We start from the raw sequence: 14,964 nt of genomic DNA on the forward strand, positions 1-14,964 counted from the left end.
CACATAAAGGGCAACTCCACCACCTCGCCTTCCTGGCCTGTCTTTCCTAAAAAGCACATAGCCATCCACGGCAGCATTCCAGTCATGCGAGCTATCCCACCATGTCTCTGTCACTGCAATGAGATCATGGCCCTGCGACCGCACACAGATCTCTAACTCTTCCTGTTTATTCCCCATGCTGCGTGCATTGGTATACAGGCATTTCAGAGAGCCAGTCAAGCACGCAGGCTTCCCAGGAGAGGTGCAAGAGGATCCTCCATAGCCATGTCCCATGCTGTCTCCCCTGGCTGTATGCACCCGCTGGAGGCATCCTGACTCGAGCGGTGTTTTACTGACTCCCCTGCCACTATACCACTCCCCTTCCCCCATCTTGCCTAGTTTAAAGCCCTCCGTACCAGGCTGGCCAGTCTGTTGGCAAAGACACGCGTGCCCCGCTTGGTAAGGTGGATCCCATCGCTCCCCATCAGCTGGTGATCTTCAAACAGGGTCCCATGGTCATAGAAACCAAAGCCCTGTTGCCAACACCAGCGGCGCAGCCAGTTGTTAACTTGGAAAACGTGTCTACTCCTCCTCCCATCCTTTCCCCTCCCAGGCAAGATTGAGGAGAAAATGACCTGGGCTCCCAGACCCTTGACCACCATTCCCAGAGCTCTGAAGTCCTGTTTGATGGTTTCCAGTTTGCCTTTCGTGTCGTTAGCACCCACATGGAAGGTCAGCAGAGGGTAGTAGTCTGATGCATGGACAAGCCTTGGCAGTCTTTCCACGACATCTCTTATTTGAGCCCCTGGCAGGCAGCAAACCTCTCTGGACAAGAGGTCAGGTCGGCAGATAGGTGCCTCTGTCCCCTGCAGCAGGGAGTCACCCACAACAATCACTCGCCGCTTCTTCCGGGTGTTCCTGCACGGCACAGGGTCTGCCAGGCCAGTTGCCTCCCTCAGAGCCATGCCCAGTTCCTCCTCAGCTTGGAGGGCGCTAAACTTGTTCTTCAAGAGTATGTCTTGAGGAGGAGCAAGAGCCTTTCTCCTTCTACGAGAGGTCACCAGCTTCCAGCCCTCTTCAACAGCGTTATGATGCACCTTTACACACGGTGCTGAGCCCTCCGACAACTCTGCTGCAGTGGGGGCAGGGGACTCCTGGAGCTGCACAGTCTCCGAGACCACCCTGTCAATCTCCTGCTTATCTTCTCGGATGCTACGCAGCCTACTAACCTCCTCCCGTAATTCCTTTATCTGGTGATGCAACTGGTCAAGCACAGCACACCTCATGCAGGAGAGCTGTCTGTCAGCCCAGGCTTCACGGAGAGGCCCCAGGCACTCCCTGCAGCCTGACACCTGCAGAGCTGCATCTGCTGTCTGAGGGTCTGTCTGGGTTGAAGCCTCAGACACAGCCGATGCAGGACCTCCAGCAGCCACTGGGGAACCTGCTCTGCGGCGTGTCATGACCATGCCCCGGGGAAGGACACACCACTGTGCAAAATGTAGAGGTGCCTTCTTTGCCTTCTGGCGCCCTTCTGCGCGAACTGCTGCACAAACTGCTCCGTCTGTTCGCTGCCTCTGTTGGCTGCGCTCTGGGAGCTGTGCTCTAGGCCTGGCTCATATATAGGCCTCTGCCTAGCAGTGACTCACAAGGGTGAATCAAGATCGGTGCATCCCTCTGAGGAAGAAGTCGAGCAAAGCGGGCAGGAGACCTGCATGGATGAGCAAGGAACTCCTGGCAAAACTCCAGCAGAAGAAGGAAGTGTACAGAATGTGGAAAAGGGCACAGGCCACTTGGGAGGAATACAGGGACATTGTCAGAGTGTGCAGGGATGCGACAAGGAAGGCTAAGGCCCAGTTGGAATTAAATCTGGCAAGGGATGTCAAGGACAACAAGAAGGGCTGCTTCAAATACATCAATAGCAAAAGGAAGATTAGGGAAAATGTGGGCCCGCTGCTGAATGGGGCGGGTGCCCTGGTGACAAAGGATACAGAGAAGGCAGAGTTATTAATGCTGCCTTTGCTTCTGTCTTCACTGCTAAGGCCAGTCCTCAGGAATTCCAGACCTTGGAGACCAGAGAGGAAGGCTGGAGAAAGGAAGACTCTCCCTTGGTTGAGGAGGATCGGGTTAGAGATCTTTTGTCCAAACTTGACATCCATAAATCTATGGGCCCTGATGGGATGCACCCCCGAGTGCTGAGGCAGCTGGCGGATGTTATCGCTAGGCCACTCTCCATCATCTCGGAAAGGTCCTGGAGATCAGGAGAGGTGCCTGAGGACTGGAAGAAAGCCAGTGTCACGCCAGTCTTCAAAAAGGGCAAGAAGGAGGAGACAGGAAATTACAGGCCTGTCAGCCTCACCCCCATCCCTGGAAAGGTGATGGAACAACTCATCCTGGAGGTCAGCACTAAGCATGTGGAGGACAAGAAGGTGATCAGGAGTAGTCAGCATGGAGTCACCAAAGGGAAATCCTGCTTGACCAATCTGATCGCCTTCTCTGATGGAATGACTGGCTGGACAGATGAGGGCAGAGCAGTGGACGTTGTCTGCCTGGACTTCAGCAAGGCTTTTGACACTGTCTCCCATCACATCCTCATAGGTAAACTCAGGGAGCGTGGGCTAGATGAGCAAACAGTGAGGTGGATGGAGAACTGGCTGGATGGCAGAGCTCAGAGGATTGTGGTCAGCAGCACAGAGTCTAGTTGGAGGCCTGTAGCTAGCAGTGTCCCCCAGGGGTCAGTACTGGCTCCAGTCTTGTTCAACTTATTCATTGATGACCTGGAGGAAGGGACAGAGAGCACCCTCAGCAAGTTTGCTGATGATACTAAACTGGGGGGAGTGGCTTGTACTCCAAAGGGCTGTGCTGCCATTGAGAGGGACCTGGGCAGGCTGGAGAGCTGGGCGGAGAGGAACCTCCTGAAGTTCCACAAAGGCAAGTGCAAGGTCCTGCACCTAGGGAGAAATAATCCCATGCACCAGGACAGGCTGGGGGCTGACCTGCTGGAAAGCAGCTGTGCCGAGAAGGACCTGGGAGTGCTGGTGGACAACAAGTTGACCAAGAGCCAGCAATGTGGCTTTGTGGGCAAGAAGGCCAATGGTCTCCTGGGTTGCACTGGGAAGAGCGTTGCCAGCAGGTGGAGGGAGGTGATCCTGCCCCTCTGCTCAGCCCTGGGGAGGCCTCACCTGGAGTCCTGTGTCCAGTTCTGGGCTCCCCAGTACAGGAGAGACATGGCACTCCTGGAGAGAGTCCAGCAGAGGGCTACAAATATGATTGGAGGGCTGGAACACCTCTCCTATGAAGAAAGACTGCGAGAGCTGGGCCTGTTGAGCCTGGAGAAGAGAAGACTGAGAGGTGATCTGATCAACGTGTACAAGTATCTGAAGGGGGAGTGTCAAGAGGATGAGGCCAGTCTCTTCTCCGTGGTGCCCAGCGACAGGACAAGAGGCAAGGGGCAGAAACTGAACCACAGGAAGTTCCACCTAAACCTGAGAAAAAAAATTCTTCACTGTGAGGGTGACAGAGCATTGGACCAGGTTGCCCAGAGAGGTAGTGGAGTCTCCTTCGCTGGAGATATTCAAAACCCGTCTGGATGTGATCCTGTGCAATGTGCTCTAGGTGACCCTGCTTGAGCAGGGAGGTTGGACTAGATGATCTCCAGAGGTCCCTTCCAACCTAAACCATTCTGTGATTCTGTGATTCTGTGATTGTGAATATGTAATTTCTTAATGAAAAAAATAATTGATCACTGACAGACATTAAAAAAAAAAAAGTTGTCCTATCAGAAGAAATAAAAGGTACAAAATGGAAACAGAAATATTTAAACTGTACCAGAACAGTGGCAAAAAGCCTTCTAAAGTGTGAGGCAAGACAAAGAACTTGTCATGTGTTGGTTAAAAATTATGTGCTCAGTAAGGAGTAACTGAGTGCAGTTGTGTGGCCTGTGCTTACCAGGAGGAGTTAGATGGTATACTGTCCTTGAAGCCACCTATTCTGTAGCAGACCTAGCAGATACTGAATCTCTGGCTGGTGTGAATTAAAATTATCTAATCCCTGAGGATGCTGAGTGTGACGCCTAGGTTCTTCTCAGGTTTTCAGCTGGGGAAGAGATCACAAGAAATATGGATTTCACTGCCTCTATTCCTGTTCTCTGTTCCTGACATCTCCTCCCCAAAGAACTAAGGGAAGTAATTTATATAGGCCCGGATGGGGACCTGCTTAGCCCTGACCTTGGAAAGGAGGCACGGAACTCTCTCTGCAGAGAGCAGAAGATAGAGTAGGAAGCTGTCCATTGATGGCGTGAGCTCTGCTTCCAGTACAGTGCGTTCACAGGCTGACTTATGGTGTAAGGCACTGTGCAGTGTCAGGACATCGCCAGCAGGTTAACAGTTCTCTAAAGCTACTGTTGATTTGCAAATAGCATATCTGTAAATGTATCATTTTCTTGGCCTTTCCACTCCCCCTTTGCTCATGCTTTCATCAAAAGCCCAACTGCCGTCTCAAGACACACGTGCAACTATTTGTCCACATTGCTTTTTAGTAGACACTTATTTCATAAACTTGAGATGAGCAGTTCTTTGTCGGGGATGGGTTGTAAATACTTGGTTTTTCTTAGTTAAATTTTTTGTTTCTTTGCTTTCATTAAAAATTAACTAAGGAAGGAAAAAATCTGATGTGGCTTCTAGCAAAAAACGACGGCCTGGACACTGGAAAACACCAAGAGGTGTTTTCCAGATGTTTTTCCCTATCAGGTAACAGTTACCTGGGCAAAAAGGAAGGAAGGAGGCCAGTCAGTTGAAATTACAGATACTAGTGCATCTAGGGTAGCAGCTGTTTCCTGTCTACTTTGCTTTTATGAAGGTATTCAATATTGGCTTTGATTCTGAAAGTGTGAAGGTTGTTAGGCAGTGAAAGCAATTACCAGTGCTGGGAGGTCTGGAAAATGGGGTGGGGGGAAAAGTCCCACAAACCAGCCTGGATTTTGTGTCTTTGAACCATCCAAATCAAACAAAGACTTTATGAGAGTTTCCAAGTCGCCGGTGGAAACTCAAGGTCTGGAATTTGTATTTTTGACACCTACTTTAGTTTGACATTGCTCACTATGATAGCTGCCATATAATAAGTGTTTCATAGGATGCCATAAGGGTAGTAGAGAAGGAGATGGAAAGCTGGAAGAATATAGGGCCTTTTCTGAATTGTTAGATCTGTGATCTCCACAGGTCAGACTTGAATAGTAGAAGTTAAGGGGCATGAGCAAGTGCAGGAATGCAACTCACTGGCTGAGCATTGTAGAACATCCGACTTTTGTGTCTGGGAAACTTCATTTTTGGAGAGGCCAGATTCTGGCTCCACAGAAGCGCCTTTCTTGCACTTCAGCAGCTTAAGGCTCTGCAGTAAGCTGTGGTAACGCTCTCCTTTTATTTGTAGAGCTCTTCTGCTGAACCACGGTTTGGTGGGTAAATGCTTAAAGTGAAGGGAAATTGGCTATAGCATTAAACATTCTGACTTTTCTGGGCTACACAGTAATTTATAGACAGTTTTGTGAGGCTCTAAGGAGTCTTCTGACTTACTGTAATTGTGCCTTGGTATAGTCCAGAAGCAGCCTTCCAGCACTGCTGATGGTGCAGCCTGGAAATTGGCCTATGCCTCTACCTACCACCTCGATGAAACCACCATGGCAGCAGGAATTTTTTAAGACCCCAGGAGTACGACGATGCCTTCAAGCGGCTGTCAGAGCAGGGAAGAAGAAAGAATCAAATAATTCTTTATTTCTTCCTACCTCCATCTCTCCTCTAAGTGAAAAATAATGTATGACACTATAACCTGATTAAATAATAAGCTTTACACATTTTTGTTCAAAATGTGGCTCTGATGAGTATTATTTCACTAGGTTTGCCAGGGGAGAAAGGAGAAAAAGGCAACCCAGGTGTTGGAACACAAGGACCCCGAGGCCCACCAGGATCTACAGGTAAAGTTATCACATTTGGGGCATCTAGATGAGCGCACTCTTACCCATTTGCAAAGCAGATAAGAATTTCATGGCTCTGTCCTACACTTTTAAGGCTTAAGCAACAGAAAGGGTCAGTGGCTTGGACACCTTAGTGTCATGATGTTCTTGCTCTTTAATGCATTGCAATGTGATCTGTGATGGTGTCATCAGTCACAATAGTATTTTCTGTTCTCCAGTGATAGTTTCTTGAAGAACTTTTTTAAACAATGCAAGGTTTGAGGGTTTTTTTGTTTTGTTTTTGTTTGTTTCTTTGCTTCCTAGAGATGGGGTCTGGCAGAGAAAGCTGTTTTCTCACTGACTCAAGACCATACCTAACTGTACCTTGACAGAGAAATGTGTATTAAGCACATTAATCAAAGGGATTTATGTTTAGCTCTTGGAAGAATTCAGAGGGTGAAATCTAGGTCCTGTTGAAACAGATGAAAAAATTGCATTGATTTGGTTAGGATATTCTCTCCAAATGAGTATAGGTATCGAGGCACAGCGTTACCCAGATGGTGTATTGAAATGGAGTAGGTAAATAGGAGAGCCATGCCAGGAGCCAGGACCGCCCTCCCCCATGAAACTGTCTTTCCAAATGTCTGACACTTGGTGAAACATTTGCTCTTCGGAAATACTAGTATAAGTTTCTGGCCAAAAGCTGTCTCTGGCAAGGAAGACGTAGCTGCAGCCAGAGAGGAGGTGAGGCCTGTCAGGAGCAGGGAAAACGCTGCAGCTTTTCCCTCAGCTTGCTCAGGGGAGTTTGAACAGGCAGCTCCATCCCCTCCGGTTAAGCTGTCTCCCGTAAGTATTTGTAACGCTCTCAGTGCCATGGTGTCCTAGCACCAGGCCTGCAGCACTGCCAAGGCAGCCTGAACTCAGTGGTTTTATGAAAGATGTTAGTCTTGTGTTTCATCTCCGTATTTGATGCAGGACCTCCAGGTGAAAGTCGCACTGGCAGCCCGGGCCCACCAGGCTCTCCGGGCCCACGAGGCCCAGCTGGTCATACAGGGCCACCAGGCTCACAGGGTCCCTCCGGCCCCCCGGGGTACTGCGATCCCTCTTCCTGCGCTGGTTATGGCATGGGAGGTGAGTAGTCACGATCTGTGTATTTCAGGATTCGGTGTTGCTGGTATTTGCAGAGGTGGGGGGAAAGCAAGAAGATAGAGCACTTTCTTTCTAACAGCCAAAGTGAGCTGGAGGCTACTGATAAACCTTGCACTAAAATGTGGTAACGCCTTAAAAGTGCACATGTCCAAGTCCTTTTGTGGAACTGCACCAAGAGCAGAATGTGACCACAGTGTAGTGACCAGAGAAAGTCCACCATCTAATTCAGGCCTGTAAAATGGATGAAGTGTATTGGGTTTTTGTCCTTGTACATGTTTGTGTAGCTGTATGAGCCTGCTCCATCCCAACTGAATGTTTTGTGTGTTGAGTCCCCATCTCCTAATATTCATGACAGCAGAGTTTTACATTTGTAGTTTTTAAAACATGTTGCTCAACTTCCTCTTCCATATGCCTCCGTACAGCATGAGAGCATGAACGTTACTAAACCTGTGATAGTGTAACCTGAAACAAGGATGCACGTGTTCATCATTAACAATTGAAACAATCTGGAGAAAGTGATTCTTTCTAAATCTTTTCTGTATGTTACTTTTCTTTTTTGTTATAGCATGGAGAGGCCATGGGAGGAAGTTAACACAATTAGCAAAAGTAATGTTGCCCAACCAAAAATTTAAATTCGTTTTAGTAAAGCATTACAAGTGGTATGCATAAGCCAGATTTGTTTGATGTTTACAGTTTAATCTGCCTGTGACCTGATTTGTATGTTTTACTTATGTGAATGTTTTTGTTGTCGTCTCTTCCTATCCTTTTCTCCTCATTTCCCTTCCCCATTGTTCATTTTCCTGTTTTAAGGCCCAATCCCTTACAATGGCTACGAATCCAGAAGGTGAAAGGCTCATTCTGGTTCATTTCTCATTTGGCTGAAGGTCAGAAATGGATGCTGAACTGCTCTATGCTTTCCGTCAACGATATTGACTACCACTAATGAACTTATTAGCTGCTGTATATGCACTTAGCCTCCTTGCACTGCTAAAAATTATTGCCTGACACATTTTGCCCATTAATCATATATTCTAGACCATAATTGGAATAAGCTAAAGCAGGCAGATTGTGCAGTGTATTACAAGCACAGTATTACAACTGGACACATGTCAAATTGTGGTGGTGGTTTCCAACAAACTTGGCTGTCTGTTGGTGGGTTTCCAATTGCTCTAGCTTATTAATTTTGTTAAGTGTTTTCACTGTTCCTTTTTGTGAATAAAGATGTGTATTTAAAGAAAGAGATGCATATATATTCTATATACATATATACATATATACTAAAAAAATGCCAATTTCCTAATGAGTGCTCTAATTTTCTACTCTCCTTCTCCTGTGTTAACCATATGAATACTCTTGGTGGTGGTGGGTTAAGGTGGATACGATGAGCCAACAGATCAAGACATCCCAGTAGTGCAGTTGCCACATAACTCCTACCAAATCTATGACCCTGAGGACCTTTATGATGGTGAGCAACAGCCGTACATAGTTCACGGGTCCTACCCCTTACCATCCCCATACTCCCAGTCCTCCTATCCATCACCTCATCTTGCTCAACCAGAGTTTACCCCTGTTCGAGAAGAGATGGAAGCCGCTGAACTGAGATCCCCAGGAATTAGTCGCTTCACAAGGAAGATATCCAAAAGAAGCATCAACACGCCAGTACGCAAGAAGGCAACTGGAAAAAACCCCTCTTACTGAACTGTTAAAAAGAGAACTATTTTATGTGTGTATGTCTGGCCTTTTGTCCAGGTACCTAACCTGTCATGGAAAATGTTTACAGGCTCTTATATTAATGGCAAAAAAAAAAAATGTACATGACCAGTTGACACAACAAATAATGGTAATTACCTTGCATGCCAGAAACTTAGTATGTTAGTGGGTTGGTGCTAGATGATGATGAAAGGTCATTTGTAGATCTTTCTTTAGATTACTGTTTGATATGCTGTTCAAACTGTATCTAAAAAAACTGCATCAGGATAGTTGGTGTACTTAGAACAAATCAGAAAAGTTAATGTTTTGTTATCCATGATTTTTCCAAGAGACTACATTCCGTTAGTCTCTGATAAATTTGCTTTTTCTAGCAGAGTAACCCTACTAAATTCACCAGTGAGAAGAAAGCATAATCAGGATGTTTTCTTAAACCCAGCTATAACCCTTTTGCAAAGAAGTCTTATGTTAATGCTGTTTGTTTTGTTTTTTTTTTAACCCACATTATATAAATACACAAGAATGTTCTGTGGGAACACACTGATAATTTATTGTGAACCTCTTTAATATCTGTTTTGTATGCAAATAAAAGTGGCAAGCTTTTATACATTAACTCTGTATTCTACTGATTTTTAACTTGGAACAATCATATTGATCTTCAGGGGGACAAAATGTAAAGAGAAGAAAACATATTTTCCTTTTTCAGCACTTCCGGGCAGCATTTTTATTTTAAAGGATATATGAAAACATGCACTTAGTTGAAACAATTTTTAGCCTTAAAAATTACAGATGGACAAGTGAAAAGAGTGGATATGAAGCAAGTTGGTTGAACCACCTATGGATGTGACATTTTGCATACTTTCATGCCAAAGGAGCAGCAAAAGACTGACCTGTCTCGTTGCAAAGGCAACGTGGATCACTGAATGATGAGGAGAAAAAAACCCCGTTAACCACTTGAAGAATGCAAAGCAATTATTTGAATACAAAGCAGGTACATAGTCACATAAAGTGACTTGAATGACAGCTTTGAACAGCACTGCCTTTCCAGGCAGGTTTTCTCAGCTGCTTCAGCCAAAACCAAGTGAGCCCAGCAGTGCGACCTGGGTATGTGAGCGCAAGCGACTGGTACTGCTGTGCCTGAACACCAGATGCTGCTACCTAAGATTGCAGGATAATTCAGCCTGGAAGGGACTTCAGGAGGTCTCCAGTCCAGTCGCCAGCTCAAAGCAGCATCTAGGTCAGAGCGGGTTGCTCAGGGCTGGGGAGTGAAACCTGCATGGGATGGAGACTAAAACCTCTCTGCGCAACCTGCTCCACTGTTTCACTGTCAAGGTTAAAAAGTTTCTCTGTATATCCAGCCTGAACCTCTCGTTTCCACTTATCTCATTATCTCTCTGTTTCCCACCACGCACCACTGGGAAGAGCCTGGCTCTGTTTCCGTGATAATCTCCCCGTAAGTATTGCTGCTGGGAGGGCCCCTGAAGCTTTCTCTGCTCCAGGCTGAACATGAATAAAAGATGTCCTACTTTTCACTGAATCTTTTTTGGTTATATTACTGTATTTCAGCATTGCATGCTGAAAGATGCTTAAGGGTTTTCCTATCCCCCCTCCACCCCCCCCCCCCCAAAAAAAAAAAACCCAAATCTTCCCAGACTATGTGCTGAAGAACACTCTGAAGTACAGAGCGTAGGAACACGAGTCATCAGTCACAGAAGCACGGCAGAAGGAATAAAGGAACATGATTCTCTCCAAGGCCAAAACCTGTATCTGGTCAAGAGCCTGAGCTATTAACTAAAGAAAGAAAAAGTTATCAGTACTACATCTTATCATCTGATTAGTGTTGCTCTTAAGATGCTCTTAATATAGTCCCCCCGACATCTTTAATGAGATTAACGAGGCATCAAATAAGTGGGCATGTCTGTGTGTGTACACAAATACATGAATCATAGGTACAAAATCCTAGCATCTATGTATAAATCTTTCCGTGTAGTTAATATGGAGGTCAGAGTGCTTTGGATGGTTTTGATAGGCTCAAGCTATGTGGGGGGTGAACATGTACATATGCATATAGATACATATATAAAATATATAAATATATATATATATGTGTGTGTGTGTGTGTAAAAGATATATAAAAAAGATGTATTTCTGTTTTTCTGAAAAGTTAGATTAATAAAGTAACTGTTTCTAAACCTGGAACACATAGTTTAAATTCAGAGAGATATATTAAAATAAATATAGGTTATGTCTGTATTATATGATTAACTTATCTGTTTGCACTTGGCTGTGAACACCCAGGTGAACATAGCCTGACTCCATAAAGCCCCGGCAGCCCGACTGCCCCTGCCCCGTTTGTGCTCTCCCATGCACATGTTGGGCGAAATCCCCCAATTCCCTGTGCTCAGACCTTCCAGAGTCTCTCCCACGATGCACCCATTTGTCAGTCCTTTGGAAGAAACTCTGAGGAGGACAGTGGCAGAAAACCAGTGTTCAAACAAATCTGCTGGAGTTGTCTCAGAAAGACTTTGAGCCTTAGGTAAAGTTAGAATTTGCAGCCTAGACCAGTCATCAAGCAACACCATATCCAAATCTCAGGCCCCTGGGGGACTAGTAAGAAGAGCAGGGCAAAAAAACGGAGGTAGGGGAGACAGTGTAGATGTATTCAGACTCTACATAATAAGGCAGTTCATGGGCATTATTCACTCCTCGTTTCAAATGAACAGTAACAGCCTGAAATCACTGTGAAACAATATTCGTATCAGGCAGCAAGATAAATATTTACTTAAATAATGCATATCCAGTGAAGTAAACAAAATGAGGGATTGCTCAGAGATAATAAAGGGCAGTAGTTACAATTCAATAGATTATATATAAAGGTGAAAGCTTTAATTGATTTTATTAATTTATCTGGTTTACATTTGTATTCATAATGGCATTTACTGGCACTCCCTAGTCAGAATGCTTCATACATCCTTGGTCATATGTTAATGTCCTGCATATACCTTGGTAATAAAAAGTAACCATTAGGTGGGCACTACCACATTATAAAAATATTATTCAGAATTTGTGTATTTGCCAAAAAAAAGTAAGAGACAGAAGCGTAAGGTCAACATTTTGTCCAGAATTCAGTCACTGTAACGAGCAACTCAGATTTTTCCAGATGGTCTAATAAACTTAACTTGCTGATTGTGAAGCATTTAACACAGGATGAACAGCTGAAGCCACCCAGATCTTACCTATAAAATTTATAGTGTGTCTTTATGCAGAAAGAGGGTTTATTTTAACTTTCTGCTTTAAAAAAAATACCCATATTAGTTAACTAAATTTGGTTACTGACTTTGAAATTAAGTCTGCAGACTCACTGGATAGAAACATTTCCTGGGATAAGCCCATCTGAATGCCAAAGAACTGCCTGATGTGGAAAAATAGAGTATAAATAAAACAATGTTTTTCTTCCTGTACTATGTTTGCACAAAGTAGATATAGAAAACACTCACATTTTCCTCATCAAACAATGTAAAATTTGGAAGATAACATACCAGATTTTCTACTATATACACAACAAGCGCTTAAATTTATTTACAGAACCGCCTGCAGGGTTGTAACAGGCTTCGGGGAGTGATTTGCAAAAGCAAAATAAATTTTAAGACTTACTTTGCATCATTCAGCACTTAAGTTCAGTTTCACTGTTTGGTTTTTGTAATGAAAAGGTTGCTACTCTATTCTTTAATACGAGTAAGGACAGCATGTTCTTAAGACTTGAATCAAAATCAGTTTTTGGCTTAAAGGGGAGGGTGGGGGGAAAGACGAGCATCTTCATGGAAGCTGCATTTACTGACTGCTAGTTCAAGAAGTTCTTTAGCGAATTCTATACCATTTTGGGTTATCATCAGACCCACTCCTGAAAGAGGAAGAGCCAGTTAAAAAAATACACTGTATCGTTTCCAAAGTGTACTATCTTCAAATGTTATACCTGGATGAAGTTCTTTTGTTTGCCAACATTTTAAGGAAGAGGGAATGTTATGTCTCCTGCTTACAACTGTGCAATGTCTCCATACCAAGAACGAAGTAGCATGTATATTTAATATTTAATACCACTCAGCAGCTAGAAAGCAGAGAAGAATCAACCCTGACGTTGTTCTCCAGTGCACTAGGGGTTTAAGTACAGAGCAGACTAACAACAGCCTGGAAAACAGTAAGACCTTAAAAAAGAAAAACTAGTTCTGTTTCTGTTCATAATTTGAATAGCTTAAGAAAACGTGTAATGGAAGTATACCTTTCCCACACCAGCCTGGTCTGTTGTGTGGATGCAATCTGGTTATGGAAGAAGGCTATGGGAGGCTGAAGAGGAAGTCAAGCATGACCATGCCCGAGTACAGTATCTTCAAGAGATTATAGCTACGGTATGTCTGCTTTGCTTGAACTTGTTAGTACAACTGGTCTTTTCAGCCTATTGTTTAGGAACACTGTGGAAAACACTTCAGCTAAAATTCCATACAGCCGTGCTTTTGAGAAATGTCCTTGCTCACATCTGGAAGAGCCAGATTGTTCTCAATGTAGCAGACAACGTCTTGCCTACGAAAGTCATGCTTTCCTTGCTGCTTTGCAGTATTCCAGCAATACGTTTGGATGGGACACCGAAACGTCAATCTTTCAGCACGTGAGAAACTCCAAATGCTGTAGAAAGCTGCAATCTCTCTCCTCCTAACAGATCTGAAAGCATAAATCTATTTTCCCTTTGGCTTCATTTTCAGTATTGCAAATCCTGCGCATACTGTATCTAAAAGAAGGCGAAACCTTCAGGATGTAAACACACAGTCAGTGATCAAATATTTGTCTACTCATAACAAATGTGCTAGAGGCAAAGCATGTCATGCAGAAAAGAAGTTTAGAGAGGAAAGAGTCATCTGAAGATTGCAAGCTGAACTCCCACAGGACCTAAAAAATTCCCATCAGAAATCTCACCACCCTCTGATTCCCTCGAGGTCCATTTTTTGATAGTATTTTCCCTATACCTAAGAGGACTACTGTATGCTTGAACATGAATATAAACTGCTTTCTCTGAGAAGTAACATTAGTTTTAATACAATTTGGCTCTGGAAGAAGTTTACAGTTCTCATCACATCCTATCATCTCATATACCTATTTAAATAGGTATATTCATCCAAAAAGGTATGGAAACTGCAGGTCTGCACACATGTGCATTCAGCAAAAACTCACCATTACTCCAGATTCTAGAACAGGCTTTCAAAACTGCACAAGGTTTCTTCTACAGAAGTAAAAAACAGCTCAATTCACTTGATTTTGATGTTCTCTAAACAGAAAATGAGTACTTCATGAACAGTTCCCTTTCTCAGACCTGGAATTTGCATTTTCTCATTCATCAAACTCTATAAGGATAGAGCATCTGTTTTATCAGAAAACTAAGTCAGATTATTGACAGATAGTCTGCTGTTCACGGGTCCTCTGACCATAATTATTCACTGCTCTTAATGCATGGAATTCCAGTTTTGCAACTTTTATTAGAGTGAGATGCCTTCATTTCAATAAACAATGTACTGTTTCCTTGAGATGTAAACATTCATACATATTGTATCAATTCTGTAATAATAAAAGAATTTTAATTAACAAACACCAGATCGTACAATATACAGTACAGGTGTTTTAATAACGCAACACCCATTCTTAGCAGTTTCAGTTATGATAATGTTTACAATCTTTTCCAATGAAGTTTGTAGATACTTATCAAAACCATTCTATATGGAAGGGACGACTCAGAGACTTCCAAGTTAGAAGAATTCTTTTTCAAGGAGGGCAGATGTTCCTGAGAATAATTCTTCTTCTTTTATTGTTACTTCCTTCGATAATCTTTAGGTCTAGAAAAAAAAAATAGTGCTTAAGTGCTTAGTTAGGAAAACTCACAGAATAGAGTGCTTTTGCTTTAAAAATGCAGTAACAGCCATAGCTATTGTTATCTCCTTATTCTGCTGCTTGACATTTTTGTGCTGCTGGATATCTTCTGGATTACCTAAAGACAAAAAAACAAGTCTACTAACACATCTAAGAATTTACAAACATCTGGTTGATCACAGTGTTTCTCATGGACCACTCCTACCTTCCTAAGAAAACAAAAAGCCTCTTTAAATAAATGCACTCTTACAACGACTTTAAACACTACTATTAATTTT

The 14,964-nt window shown here is 43.7% G+C and overlaps 2 protein-coding genes across 7 annotated transcripts in view; one reads left to right on the plus strand and one right to left on the minus strand.

Moving 5' to 3' along the window:
• Positions 1-9,389, plus strand: part of COL14A1 (collagen type XIV alpha 1 chain) — a 139,017-nt gene extending 129,628 nt beyond the window's left edge. For 2 of the 5 annotated variants that reach the window (XM_068933183.1, XM_068933186.1), the window contains 4 exons: positions 5,864-5,941; positions 6,896-7,051; positions 8,442-8,534; positions 8,628-9,389. In XM_068933183.1, the coding sequence (XP_068789284.1) occupies positions 5,864-5,941; positions 6,896-7,051; positions 8,442-8,534; positions 8,628-8,767 (467 nt within the window). In that variant the 3' untranslated portion in view covers positions 8,768-9,389. Of the gene's footprint in view, positions 1-5,863; positions 5,942-6,895; positions 7,052-7,879; positions 8,301-8,441 lie in introns of those variants that run through there. The other 3 variants (XM_068933182.1, XM_068933185.1, XM_068933184.1) reach the window with 2 other exon arrangements.
• A 4,889-nt stretch (positions 9,390-14,278) lies between these two features.
• The window catches only part of MRPL13 (mitochondrial ribosomal protein L13), a 35,988-nt gene continuing 35,302 nt past the window's right edge, over positions 14,279-14,964 (minus strand). For both annotated transcript variants that reach the window (XM_068933193.1, XM_068933191.1), the window contains one exon: positions 14,279-14,652. In XM_068933193.1, the coding sequence (XP_068789294.1) occupies positions 14,628-14,652 (25 nt within the window). In that variant the 3' untranslated portion in view covers positions 14,279-14,627. The remainder of the gene's footprint in view (positions 14,653-14,964) is intronic.

The sequence above is a fragment of the Struthio camelus genome, chromosome 2 (assembly GCF_040807025.1).
Source record: "Struthio camelus isolate bStrCam1 chromosome 2, bStrCam1.hap1, whole genome shotgun sequence".
NCBI classification, from domain to species: Eukaryota; Metazoa; Chordata; class Aves; order Struthioniformes; family Struthionidae; genus Struthio; species Struthio camelus.